Below are 13,521 nucleotides of genomic sequence, written 5' to 3'. Positions count from 1 at the left end.
AAACCCTTCTAAAAGATGATGCTGCCATTTTCCAACATGGAATGGAGCAGTTCAAATGGCTATTGAACTACATGTGTCAGTAGTGAGAGATAGCATCATCTAAGCAGTTCCTCTGCATTCAAAAAACACATCTATGGGCAACCCACCATCCTAGAAGAGATACTTAGAGCCATCAAAAAATTAAGAACAACAAGGCCTGTAGCATGAATAGTATCTCTAAAGAGATATTAAAGAGTGGATGTGAGTAACTTTCATGGATGTTTTAAAAGATCTATAGCTCCAACTGGGACAATGAAGAAGTAGCATCAGACCTCTGAAATGCCAATACTGTCATCATCTTCAAGAAGAGCGACAAATTGGAGTGTAGAAACTACTATTACATCACCCCACTCTTTACCACAGGGAGAACACTTGCCCATGAGCTCATAACTAGACTGTTCCCACTTGCCAAGGAAATCCTTCCTTAATATTTGAAGCTTCAATCTACACTGCCATAGGCTAAAAGATCAATCTCCAATATACAGATGATTGTGCATTTTCACATTCTTTGCAGAAGCACTTCAGAATACTCTGAACCCCTTCATTGAGGCCCATAAGATTCTCAATATATTCCACATTATTGGGAAAACCAAGATCTTCTACCAAGATCCTCCTGTCTAGGTAACTGACTTCACAGAAATGACCATCTCTGGAGAAACTCTGGAGAAATTTCTGTCCACTTTCATTATCCCAGAAATGGAGTTTCCCAAAATACAACCATTAAGAAAAATGTTTAACATTATATCAGCTACAACTGCACCTTCATAATTAGGCCTGAAGGAGAAAACTAAAATAATAGTCTATAAGGCCATGTGTGTTGCTATTCTCCTGTATGATGAGACCAGGGTTACTGCCTGAAGATTCTCTGTACCATCTAGGAAAATAATTGCACTAATTTCAGCGTCCTCAGTAAAACAAACATGACCAGCACTGAAAAGATTATCATGCAAAACCAACACACCTAGCCTAGCCACAATGGTGTCTCCCCAGATAAGATCACTACTCCCTGTTGAACCAAGGCTACCTTGTGTCTTGTTGCTGTGCTCAATCTTGCCATGACATGAAACTGTCTTCCACAACCTCACCTTGGTAGCAGAGTTTGGCTGTTCCTCACCCAGTTTTAAGCCTCCTGCACAGCTGTTTCTGTTTCAGTTAATGATTGTGTTTCAACCTACGTGTGACACTGATGATCATTAGCCCCTGTTTGGTATAACTGGTTGATCATACACCTGACTATAATCCTACAAAATCCCTGACTTTGTGCAAGTGTACCTATAAGAATTGATGCTGGTTTATACGTAGTAACTTAAGGTAGTAACACCAAATATTGATTTGATTTACATTTTTCTTTTGTTCGTTCACTTTGCATTTTGTAAATTGATAACAATAAACAATGATTATTTATATTTCTGAAAGCATTCTTTGTTTACAGTATTTGTTCACACCTGCCTAAAACTTTTGCACAGTACTGTGTATATATATATATATATATATATATATATATATATATATATATATATATATATACAGTGGTGTGAAAAACTATTTGCCCCCTTCCTGATTTCTTATTCTTTTGCATGTTTGTCACACAAAATGTTTCTGATCATCAAACACATTTAACCATTAGTCAAATATAACACAAGTAAACACAAAATGCAGTTTTTAAATGATGGTGTTTATTATTTAGGGAGAAAAAAAATCCAAACCTACATGGCCCTGTGTGAAAAAGTAATTGCCCCCTTGTTAAAAAATAACCTAACTGTGGTGTATCACACCTGAGTTCAATTTCCGTAGCCACCCCCAGGCCTGATTACTGCCACACCTGTTTCAATCAAGAAATCACTTAAATAGGAGCTGCCTGACACAGAGAAGTAGACCAAAAGCACCTCAAAAGCTAGACATCATGCCAAGATCCAAAGAAATTCAGGAACAAATGAGAACAGAAGTAATTGAGATCTATCAGTCTGGTAAAGGTTATAAAGCTATTTCTAAAGCTTTGGGACTCCAGCGAACCACAGTGAGAGCCATTATCCACAAATGGCAAAAACATGGAACAGTGGTGAACCTTCCCAGGAGTGGCTGGCCGACCAAAATTACCCCAAGAGCGCAGAGACGACTCATCCGAGAGGTCACAAAAGACCCCAGGACAACGTCTAAAGAACTGCAGGCCTCAATTAAGGTCAGTGTTCACGACTCCACCATAAGAAAGAGACTGGGCAAAAACGGCCTGCATGGCAGATTTCCAAGACGCAAACCACTGTTAAGCAAAAAGAACATGAGGGCTCGTCTCAATTTTGCTAAGAAACATCTCAATGATTGCCAAGACTTTTGGGAAAATACCTTGTGGACTGATGAGTCAAAAGTTGAACTTTTTGGAAGGCAAATGTCCCGTTACATCTGGCGTAAAAGGAACACAGCATTTCAGAAAAAGAACATCATACCAACAGTAAAATATGGTGGTGGTAGTGTGATGGTCTGGGGTTGTTTTGCTGCTTCAGGACCTGGAAGGCTTGCTGTGATAGATGGAACCATGAATTCTACTGTCTACCAAAAAATCCTGAAGGAGAATGTCTGGCCATCTGTTCGTCAACTCAAGCTGAAGCGATCTTGGGTGCTGCAACAGGACAATGACCCAAAACACACCAGCAAATCCACCTCTGAATGGCTGAAGAAAAACAAAATGAAGACTTTGGAGTGGCCTAGTCAAAGTCCTGACCTGAATCCAATTGAGATGCTATGGCATGACCTTAAAAAGGCGGTTCATGCTAGAAAACCCTCAAATAAAGCTGAATTACAAAAATTTTGCAAAGATGAGTGGGCCAAAATTCCTCCAGAGCGCTGTAAAAGACTCATTGCAAGTTATCGCAAACGCTTGATTGCAGTTATTGCTGCTAAGGGTGGCCCAACCAGTTATTAGGTTCAGGGGGCAATTACTTTTTCACACAGGGCCATGTAGGTTTGGATTTTTTTTTCTCCCTAAATAATAAAAACCACCATTTACAAACTGCATTTTGTGTTTACTTGTGTTATATTTGACTAATGGTTAAATGTGTTTGATGATCAGAAACATTTTGTGTGACAAACATGCAAAAGAATAAGAAATCAGGAAGGGGGCAAATAGTTTTTCACACCACTGTATATATATATATATATATATATATATATATATATATATATATATATACAGTATATACAGTACAGTATTCCCCATTTCTGTTTTAATGCACTGGGCACTTTATTTTCTTCCATATTCCAAGATGTTTTGCTTGGTAACTCTAAATGGGCCATAACAAGGTGTTCATCATGAATGCTATCTCTAAAGAGATATTCAAGGATGGATGCGAGGAACTTGCATGCATGTTTCCTGAGTCAGTGAGTGAGTGTGGGTATTTGCATGAGTGTGCTGTGTAGTAAACCACCTCAGCACATTGCAGAAACAGAATCTGGCTCACCACCACTCACAATGTATATGAATAAACAGGGTTACAAGCAAAATTCATACAAAACAATGAAAAACCGCAGTTTTGAACAATGTGTTGGAAACTACAGAAGAGCAAATTGCAGAATCATAGATCTGATAAAGAATTGTTTAGACTTATAGTCTAAATTATTATACACCAGTAGCAGTGACCTCTGTAATAATTTAATCATTTGAACGTCTAATTCTTCAGCATCTAAAATCTGTCACAGATTCTCTCCTTGACCCAGTAAAGTTTGTTTACTGTGCCAACAGCTGATGAGGATGCAGAGAGCATGGCTTTTTCCTACATTTTGGAGCATATAGACACCTCAGCTGCTTATGCCAGGTTCATAGTTATGCATTTCAGTCCTGCATTTATTACAATCACATCAAAATTTCACCATAGCAAACTTCTCAGTATGCCACATGCCTATGGATCTCTGACTTTCTAAGTAACAGACATAACACAGTAAAGATGGGTGTATATCAGTCAAGTTTTAAAATCATCCATTTATTTTTTAACACGCTTACTTAGTTCAGGGTCGAATCAGTCTGGAACCTATGCAGATTCTCGACATTTTTAGTTAAAGCAAGGAACCAAACGTGGATAGATCGCGCGCTCATACAACACTGACTCATCCCTCATACTGGAACAATTTAGAGATGCCACTTAACCAGACACCTACACTCCACATGTAATCTATAGTGTATTGATAAAGTGGAACAGACAAAAATAAAGTGATATACTGCTACAATACAGTACATTGAGCTGAGTGTTTGTTCTCCTTGTTGGCAGCAGGTGGCAGGCGTAAAGTCAGAGCCGGCGAGTGCCACTCGGCGAGTCTGCGTGTAGGGGGCGTGGCCTGAACGCGACATACGGCAGCCATGGAGTATAGCGACAGTGCCGAAGAGTCGTGCTCGGGCATGGAGACAGACGAAGAAGTTGACGATGAAAATGAATGGAGGACTGACAGCTCATTTACAACAGACGTCTGTCCGCAGTTTGCCGGGCGTTGTGGCCCTGCCAGCCGAGGTATATTTGCAATATGTAATCCGCCGTGACAGACGGAACAATTTGCCGTGTGAGCTTACTTTGTTTTTTCTGCATTGGGGGCTTCTTTAATCCCATTGCGGCACACGCCAAGTTCTGCAATGCTTGTTTACATGTCCTGACTGTCCCTTTCGTTGCAGCGGAATGAAGCTATTGCTACTGTAAGATTACTAACTTTTTAAAAAATACTTGTATGTTACACGCTTTGTTTGAACACAATTAAATGAATAGTTTTAAACAGTAGTTCCATCCGGCTATTAACGGAACCCGTTTTCAGGGAGGTTCCCAGATTCGGCTAGATGTAAATTAAGCCCTGTCCGGAATACCAACCCATCGCAGGGCACAGTCGTGCACAATCCCTCTCTTACTCGCTGCAGGCCCATTTAGAATTGCTACTACAGTAAACTGAACAAACACATTTTTTGGAATGCAAGTCAGTTCAAATGGGCATCATTGTAATACATCTATACGGATACCTTGGTCATTATATACTGATGACTTCGTCATTATACAGTGGTACGGAGTTACGTTTCCCAGGACCACAGTGCAATATTTAGACAATAAATATGACTTTATAACAATACACTCCTTACTTGTATTCAGTAAGAATTTTTCTGATGATGTTGGACCAGTTTCTGGGTTCAGCTGTTATATGTCATCATACAACTCCTAGTAATGATTAATGGCTGAATTAACAAGCTAGGTAACTCCACAGCCTCCAGAGATGTCCACTGAATGAATTTTGAAAAGTATTTTAACAGACTAATTTTAACAGACTAGTTATTTTGCAATTGCTTCTACACAGAGAATATTGACCAGGCCCACATTTCTCTGTTGTATATTAAAATGGGAAGGAGTGTCTGTATGCACTTGCATGTGTGCTTTTAAAATATTTGCAGTTGCTTTGTCTATGGGATGCTACAAAAATGAAGCATTATGAATCTTTATAACATAAACACATATGTATCGTCACGATATTCAGCAAGCAAAGCATTGCTTGGTTCTCGGGTTTAGTTATTGTTCTTGATCTCTTCAATGGCTTGTAATTCCTTTTTATTGTGTTATAGGCTTTTGTTTGTCTTTCACTGGATTGCTGTGGGTTTCTTTTTTCTTGACATCAGCTATGTTTTTTTATCCTAGCTTGTTCTGTAAAGATTTCTATTTGTACTTTTTTTCCAACAATTTCAATTAACTTTTTATGTCTTATTTTTCTTTAAAGTGGCTGGTAAACATTTATTTTGATGCACTGCTAATTTTTGCAAATAGCTGTTCTGCAGTGTATCTTTTATTTTGCCTCTAAAATTGTGTTTTGCAGTCAATTTTCCTACATACTTTACGATTCATCTTTATTCATTCATTTTATTGGAGTTAGTGTACTTTTACTTTGAGCTTATCTATCAACTACTGTCATTTTTTGAGCATCTCATATCCATTGCCAGTAAGAGTTGTCTAAGTTGCTCTGCTAAAGCTAATTAAACATTAAACGTTTGCTCCACATTTGCTCACACACCACTAACTGCATATAAGGGCTCCTTATCAGATTGCAATAGAATAGTGAATACCCAAGAGCCCTTCTTGAAACCTGCAGCTGTGGCCGCAGACCTGTCTTCCACAGGTGTGTTTGAAGTTACCCTCAGACTAGTATCTAAATATGAAGTGACATCTGTCTTGTATGTGCAGTTCTTTCTTTCAGAACCACCCACCACAATTTGCCAACTGAAAGTCAACAAGAAGATGCCTATTAAATGACACATTTAGATTCTGGAATTTAAGCATCTAAACCACTGATATTTGCATCAGCATGAAAGGTTGCCGGTTATCTCATTTCAGGGTTTGCTTGTGTAGTACACATCTATGTTTGTAGCCCTTCAGCAGCTGGCAAAAATTCAAAGAGTACAGACATGTATGAGGAATTAGTTCAAATCAAAGGTTTCAAATTTCATCAGATTTAGTGAACAGTGTTTTGTAAAGGTGTTTAACTAACCCAACATCTCTTAAACAAAACAATATATTGGTTGCCAACAATAAATTATGCCTATGTGAGTAGGTGTAGCTGTATGCCTAAGAGATCCATGCTGTAGACTAGTGCTTAGTGAAAGGCTAATTCCCATGTAGTGCCTAATGCTCCTGGGAAGAGGGTCAGTTCCTGGTTTCACAGATTATACCCTTTTGTGTGAGGGGTTTCCTTCCACATCCCAAAAATGTTTTTGTTAATATAATCAATGGTTGTAAAAGTTGGCACATATGAGGAAGTATTTGTGAGTGTGCACTGTAATGGGTTGGCCCCAACATCCCGGGATGATTGTGACTTTGCGCGGAATGCTATCAGGATCAGTACCCACTTCTCATATCGCTGATGCATGTATGCATGTATCTATGTATTTATCTATCTATCTATCCATCCATCCATCCACACACTGAAAGGCCAAAACATTATGACCACTCCTATATAATGAAATGAAATTGACTGTGTCATAACAATGACACATATACAGGTCAGGCTATGTTAGATGGTTAGTTGACATTAAGTACTTGTAGTTGATGCATTAAATACAGAAGATATGGGCAGATACACAGACCTGAATGACTTCGATTAGGATCAATCATTTTGACCAGATGACTGAGCATTTTCAACATGTCAAGGCCTGTGGGGTTTGCATGATCAGCTATGGTAAGTATCTGTTGATGTTGGTCCTATGAGTAAAACCCACAAACCGCCAACAGGGTGTTGGTTGGCCAAGACTCATTGATTTGAAAGGCCACCAAAAGCTGTACTCTCTGGTACAAACTAATTATAAGGACTACTGTGCACAAATCGCAGATATCTTTATTGGTGGTTACAGAAGTAACGAGTCACAACACAGTGCATCAAACCGAGCTACATATGGAACAGCATAGCCATAGGCCAGTCATGGTGTCCATACCAACCCCTATCCACTGCTGAAAGCACCTACAATGGGCACATGAGCATTAGAACTGGACCTTGGATCAATTGAAGAAGCTAATTAGGTCCAAAGTATCCTGTCCTATGTTGTATCATGTGAACAGCCAATTATGCAAGTGTCATACCTGAAGAAGATATGGCACCATGATGCACTATGAGAAGAAGACATCTGGTGAAGGGAGTGTAATGCTTTGAGCAATGTTCTACTGGGAAACGCTGAGTCCGGACATTCATGTAGATGTTAATTTGACATCTACCACCTACCTAAACATCAATGCAGACCAGGTATATATCTCTTGATGGCAGTAGTAGTATGTCCCGATTAAAGTGTAATCTTTCAGCAAGATAATGGGCCCTGCCCCACTGCATGAATTGTTCAGGAATGGTTTGAGGAACATGATTAAGAGTTCAAGGTTTTAACCCCGCCTCTCAATTCCCCATGATCTCAATCCACTCGGGTATCTGTGGGATACGACTAGTTCCACCTTGCAGTCTACAGGAGTTAGAGGACTGGCTTCTAACATTGTCGTGCCGCATACAACAGGACCTCTTCAGAGGTCTTCTAGAGTCAATATGATGTCAGGTCTTACCTGTTCTGGTGGCACATAGAGGAGTAATGCCATATTAGGCAGGCAGTCATAATTGGCTCATCAGTGTATATTTATTTTTTAATATGTAATGAGCAGGTGAGTAAAGAGGCAGCAATAAGATAACAGGAAGATCATTCACATTTTTTATAACAGTAAAGAATACTGTTTCTAATTAGGAGATATTAAGGGATAACAATAGTAAAGGGGTTTTGTACAGTATATGTGTGTAGATTGATGTTTGATCTCAAATTTCTAGATTATAATAAGTTCTCACTGTAGAGTTCTGAAATATTTGGTTAGGCTGGAGATATAAAACAATTTACTAACTGTGCATAAACTCAACAAAACAAGTTATTTCTTTAATTGCAGGCTGCCAAACAATAAAGTGAGATTGTTTATGTCTTAATGGACAGGCTAGTGGCATTGACCTCTGCAATAATGAAGACTTTTAGAATGTGAAGCAGGGTTGTGCAGTAAACTGGTTCTGAAAAAGTATCTGAAAACCCCAGTTTTTAAAATGGTTTGGTATCGGCACTTCTGTATTTTCGGTACCGGAAGTAAACATTACTTTTCTACTCGCCCACCTATTCCCCATCGATGCACGGTAGACTATACAGGGGGAAAATATGCTTTGACACGCAGCAGGCCCTTCCACCCCCTCCTAGCTTTAATGTGCTTGAAACTATAAGGATGATCCTTTCTTGCCTTGATGTAATCGAGACTTCACGGGGACACCTAAGCAAGACCGACACCCATTTACTTGGACTTGCACTAGATGCTACCAAGAAGGAAGAGGAGCAAAGTACAGTGTGTTGACGTGGCTTACTAGGGAGGCTGTGGTAAGATGAGATGAGTGATGAGTCTGAGGTCCAAAAGCTGGTATTGATACTGAAGTCAAAATTTTAGTACTGATTCAACACTAGTCTGAAGTCTATCTGTCACAGATTCTCTCCTTACCCCACTACAGTTTGCTCAGTGTGCCAACAGGTCAATTGAAGATGCAATAAACATGGTTCTCCACTGTACTGTGCAGCATTTTGACTCTCTGATTACATGTGCAAGAGTCTTATTTTTGGATTTTAGTTAATTATTTAACACAGCCTTACCAGAGCTTCTCCGAGGTAAATACATTAATATGAGTGTAGACTATGCCACATGTGTGGATCTCTGACTGTCTTAGAAATAGATGTCAGACAATGAAGCTGGGTAAATGTCAGTCTTCTCAGGAGAGTGTTCTATCCTTTCCTTTTCTCCCTCTACATCAATGGCTTTACCTGCAATGACTGATTTGTAAAAGTTCTTAAGTTTGCTGATGACACATCCATGATAGGAATGATCACAAATGGGGGATAGGTGCCATTTCTGAGGTGGATTAGCACTCTCAACTGTATTAGCCTAAATATTCGTTACCTCTCACCTGGTTATAAATGATTTCAGTGTTAACAGGGTGAAATCATTTGGCACTACTTATCATTCACAGTCTGTTCTAAGGTGAAAGCATAACGTTTCTTATCAGAACAGCTCAGCAGCACTTATTTTCTCCCTGCCAACTTTTTACAGTAGTCAATGTATGCATACTCACTTTCTCTGTTACTTTATGGTATGTTGGTGCATCCGCTCATTAAAAACATAAGCTGCAGAGTGTCATTTGGTCAGCAGAAAATATTAAAAACCTGAAACTGTATATATCATGGGTTAGGAAACATTTAGGAAGTATAATCAAAGACTACACTCACCTGTTTGTAACCATCTCTTTCATTTATTGCTGTCATGGAAATTTTACAAGTAAGTAAAGTCAAGAACCACACAGCACATAGTTTCTACATACTACAGTCACTCTGGTTAAACGCAGTCTGTGATTCATACCTGTCTCTTTCTGATATCCAAGTTCCTCCAACCAACCTAAATTGTAAAGATTACATATCACTGGGCATGACTTCAGTTCTGCATTCAGATTGTTTTATACAGTAATGGTGTCTTTGTGTGCAATAAGTTATCATTCATTAGAGTTGTGTAAAATGTTGTGATATTGTCATATATTGTGCATTGTGCTATTAATTGTTTTTATTTTTCGTATTTGTATGGATGTAACATCAGGTGAAATTTCTAGTAACTATGCCGACTGGCAATAAAATGCAAGTTCAATTATTTAAATTTTAATGTTTCATATTAAAATGTCTGTAGTACATTTGAATGTGGGTTAAAGTTAGTTGGCAGCTTCTAGAGAAATATAGTGCTACATGTTAGTATTTCAAAATAATTATTTTAACATTCACATATTTGTCAAGTGCACTGAGGTTTAACAATATTTTTTGAACATTGGTTCTTAGTGTTGACAAAACTATGTTTTTAATTTACAAAATTCCACCTACCTTTTTTCTTCATTTTAATTTTTGTCTAAGAAGAGTAGTGCCCGTTAGTATTATAAGTAAAATGTCAGGAAAACAATGAAAACATACAGTTTACACCTCACATTTGAAGGGTGAGAGACTGAATTGTAGGCTGTAGTTACTGTACATGTACATTAAAGCAATTAAGGCCAGTCTATTTTACTGACTAATTCTGAATCAGTCCAAAAATATAATCTATAAAAAACCTTACCACTTATGTTAGATACCCTAAAAATATTACAACAAAGGCTATTTTACAGGGATTCTAAAATAATAATGTAATCTTCAGTTGAGAATTTTTCTTTCACAGAGGTTGCCTTAGCATCCTGATGTACTAATGCAAACATAAGTGTCACTACATCAGATACTACAAAGCTTACAAAATGACATACTGACAAAGTGATTTATTAGAAATGTAGCTTTAAAGAGTTTCGCAAATAAGATGTTGTAAGTCGAAAATATTTTTTGTAACTGTGGTATTTGCTAAGTCATATAGCAACTAATACAGTAAGGTTTTAATTTTAATTTTGATTTTTAAGCAGTATTTATTTTTTACTTATCAAGCAGAAAATGTCAAGCAGAAATGGTGCATGTACATACTAGGGAAAATAATGGAAATTCATAATGACTTTATAATTCTTTATAATACCTATATGGACATCCTCCGTGATGTGTGGTAGGTGTATAAAATCCATCACATTGTTAAATGGAGGGGAAATCCCTGAACCAAAAATTAATTTTAGGCACTGATAAAATTTGGAAACCTCTAACTCATGGCTCATATCAAACACTTTTATTTGATATTAATTTTTATTTTTCCATGTTGTTCAGGGAAGATGACTTTGGGAAAATCTTTGCAAAATCGAGTAATCTTACACTTTGATCTGGATTGCTTTTATGCTCAAGTTGAAATGATTCGTAATCCATCACTGAGAAATAAACCAGTAGGTATGTTTTTAAACCTTTAATACTTTCACATTTAGGGTGAAAGAGAAAGAGTTAAAGTAGTTTTGTAAACCCTATAAGATAAGTGATTTCTGATTCAGATGACCAATCTCATTAGTGTTGACATAGTTTATGATAATTCTTCCCTAATCCACAGGACTAATTTATATTTTCTTTCTTTGTAGTCATTATGGTGTGTATTTATTTATTTATCTATTTATTTATTTTCAGAGCTTCAGTAAAAGCTAAATTTCCTCCTGGGGACAAATAAAGTTCTATCTATCGATTGATCGAATTATGTATTGAATGATAAATGTCTTCTCTGGTGTTATGTATCATACATCATCCACAAAATTCCAAAGAATGTGAGAGAATCGCCTAAGCATTATCAGTACTGACACTTGAGTAAAATAAATGTTGTATTTTTAATTTCATAGGTAAATTGGTCATTCAAATCTTCAGTGGGCATGCAACAACAGGATTTACCTTTACTTTCGTAATGTTTTCTTTCAAGCATGGTGTAACTTGGATTCCATGCTGTTTCTGATATTAGCGAGCACCACAGGACTAATTCTGCTCCTACATACTTCCACCTACAGCACAAAAATTAAATTCTACACCACAAGATATTAAGTCGGTCACATGAGTCACAAATGATTCCCATAGGAAAGTATATCTGTGCTCCATAGATGTTATGTAGATTCTGTTGGTGGTTGGTGTGACAGTTTTAAATAATTTAGTTTATCTGGTTTTCTGGAATAGCTGTTTTTGAACTGAATGTTCTTCAAGTCATTGTAATTCTTAATGTTGCTATTCTTTACAGTGGCTAGGCTATCTGCTTATTTCAAGTTAAATTCATGAGATCATAGTTGTTTTTGGGAAAATTAACACATTGATTTGTCCGCTCTTTAAATACATGATATATTACTGTCAATATTGCATCTGTGATTTTTGAGTTTGCCATTTTCCATTTGAAAATAATTTGTCTGTACTGGCTGATGTTTGGTTAGCTTTACCGCTGACTTGATATTGTGAATAGGGTGGAGCAATTTGTGCAGGCAAGAAGAAGTTTGTCTGTCTGTAGAGAGAGTGTCGACCTTGTCAAGGGTTTTACTTGTATCGGCAGTGACATTTATGTCTCTAGTGACTTTTGCCATGAAATCCATAGATGGATTGGGGGATCATGGGGGGTCATGAGGTCGCTGGAAAAGGGTGTGTGGTGCTCCCAATATCTATGCAAAAGAACGAAGGTCCAAGTCTTTAGAGTCTTGGTGTTTCCTGTCCTGCTCTATGGTTGTGAGACATGGACTCTATCCAGTGACTTGAGCTGAAGATTTGTCTCAGTTGATACTGTGTATCTTCAGAGAACCCTTGAGTACTGCTGGTTTGACGTTGTGTTGAATGAGCAGTTGCTCATTGTGTCCCAAATGAGGCACATTACCTGCTTTGTGAGGGACCATCGGTTTCGGCACTACGGCCATGGGGCGCACTTCCCTGAGGGTGACCCAGCTCGCAGGATGCTCATTGTTGAGGACCTGAGTGGCTGGACACCCACGTAACGGCAGATAGAGGGTCATTTCCAAAGGGTGGGACTGGACTGCGTGTTTACCTGGAGGGTTGCCAACCAGGATCCCGAGCTGTTTCGTCATGTGGTGGGTACGGCAGCGTGCTGTAGCAGTGTATGCTCCCCAAACTGACCTGATCTGAAGAAGTTTAGACACACCGCTTGAAAGAAATAATGATAGGTTTATATTAACAATACCTTAACATGTAAAATTAGATTTTGGTCTGGGTCTAGATCAAAGTTTATTTGGATTAGGCATGAACAAAAGAAACATCTGTTAGACTTTAGCTATCCACTTGTGTCCAAAGTATTTTTAAAAGTAGTTTCTTGAAGTCCAAGCATGTGGGAGTGTTACATTATATTAATATTTAAGGACAGGTGTCCATACTTATTAGGAGCACAACAAACAATAATGGAAGAAAGTTTGCTTTTCGTATGTTGTACAGTTAATAGCATGCATGCTTTTTAGTTGTCAGGTTCTAGAGAAATAGAGTACTGCATTGTGTTTGTTGCTGTATTCTGTAATGTGAAAGAGAAA

The 13,521-nt window shown here is 38.0% G+C and overlaps 1 protein-coding gene across 3 annotated transcripts in view; it reads left to right on the top strand.

Moving 5' to 3' along the window:
• Positions 1-4,352: 4,352 nt before the first annotated feature.
• Positions 4,353-13,521, top strand: part of poli (polymerase (DNA directed) iota) — a 38,423-nt gene continuing 29,254 nt past the window's right edge. Inside the window, exons 1-2 of one of the 3 annotated variants that reach the window (XM_028802572.2) lie at positions 4,353-4,532; positions 11,306-11,422. In XM_028802572.2, coding sequence (XP_028658405.1) covers positions 4,385-4,532; positions 11,306-11,422 — 265 coding nt within the window. In that variant the 5' untranslated portion in view covers positions 4,353-4,384. Of the gene's footprint in view, positions 4,533-4,562; positions 4,582-11,303; positions 11,423-13,521 lie in introns of those variants that run through there. The other 2 variants (XM_051928014.1, XM_028802573.2) reach the window with 2 other exon arrangements.

This window comes from Erpetoichthys calabaricus, chromosome 5 (assembly GCF_900747795.2).
Source record: "Erpetoichthys calabaricus chromosome 5, fErpCal1.3, whole genome shotgun sequence".
In the NCBI taxonomy this organism is placed as follows: domain Eukaryota; kingdom Metazoa; phylum Chordata; class Cladistia; order Polypteriformes; family Polypteridae; genus Erpetoichthys; species Erpetoichthys calabaricus.
Note: the sequence above shows the minus strand (reverse complement) of the source record. Positions and strands in the feature narration are given on the sequence as shown.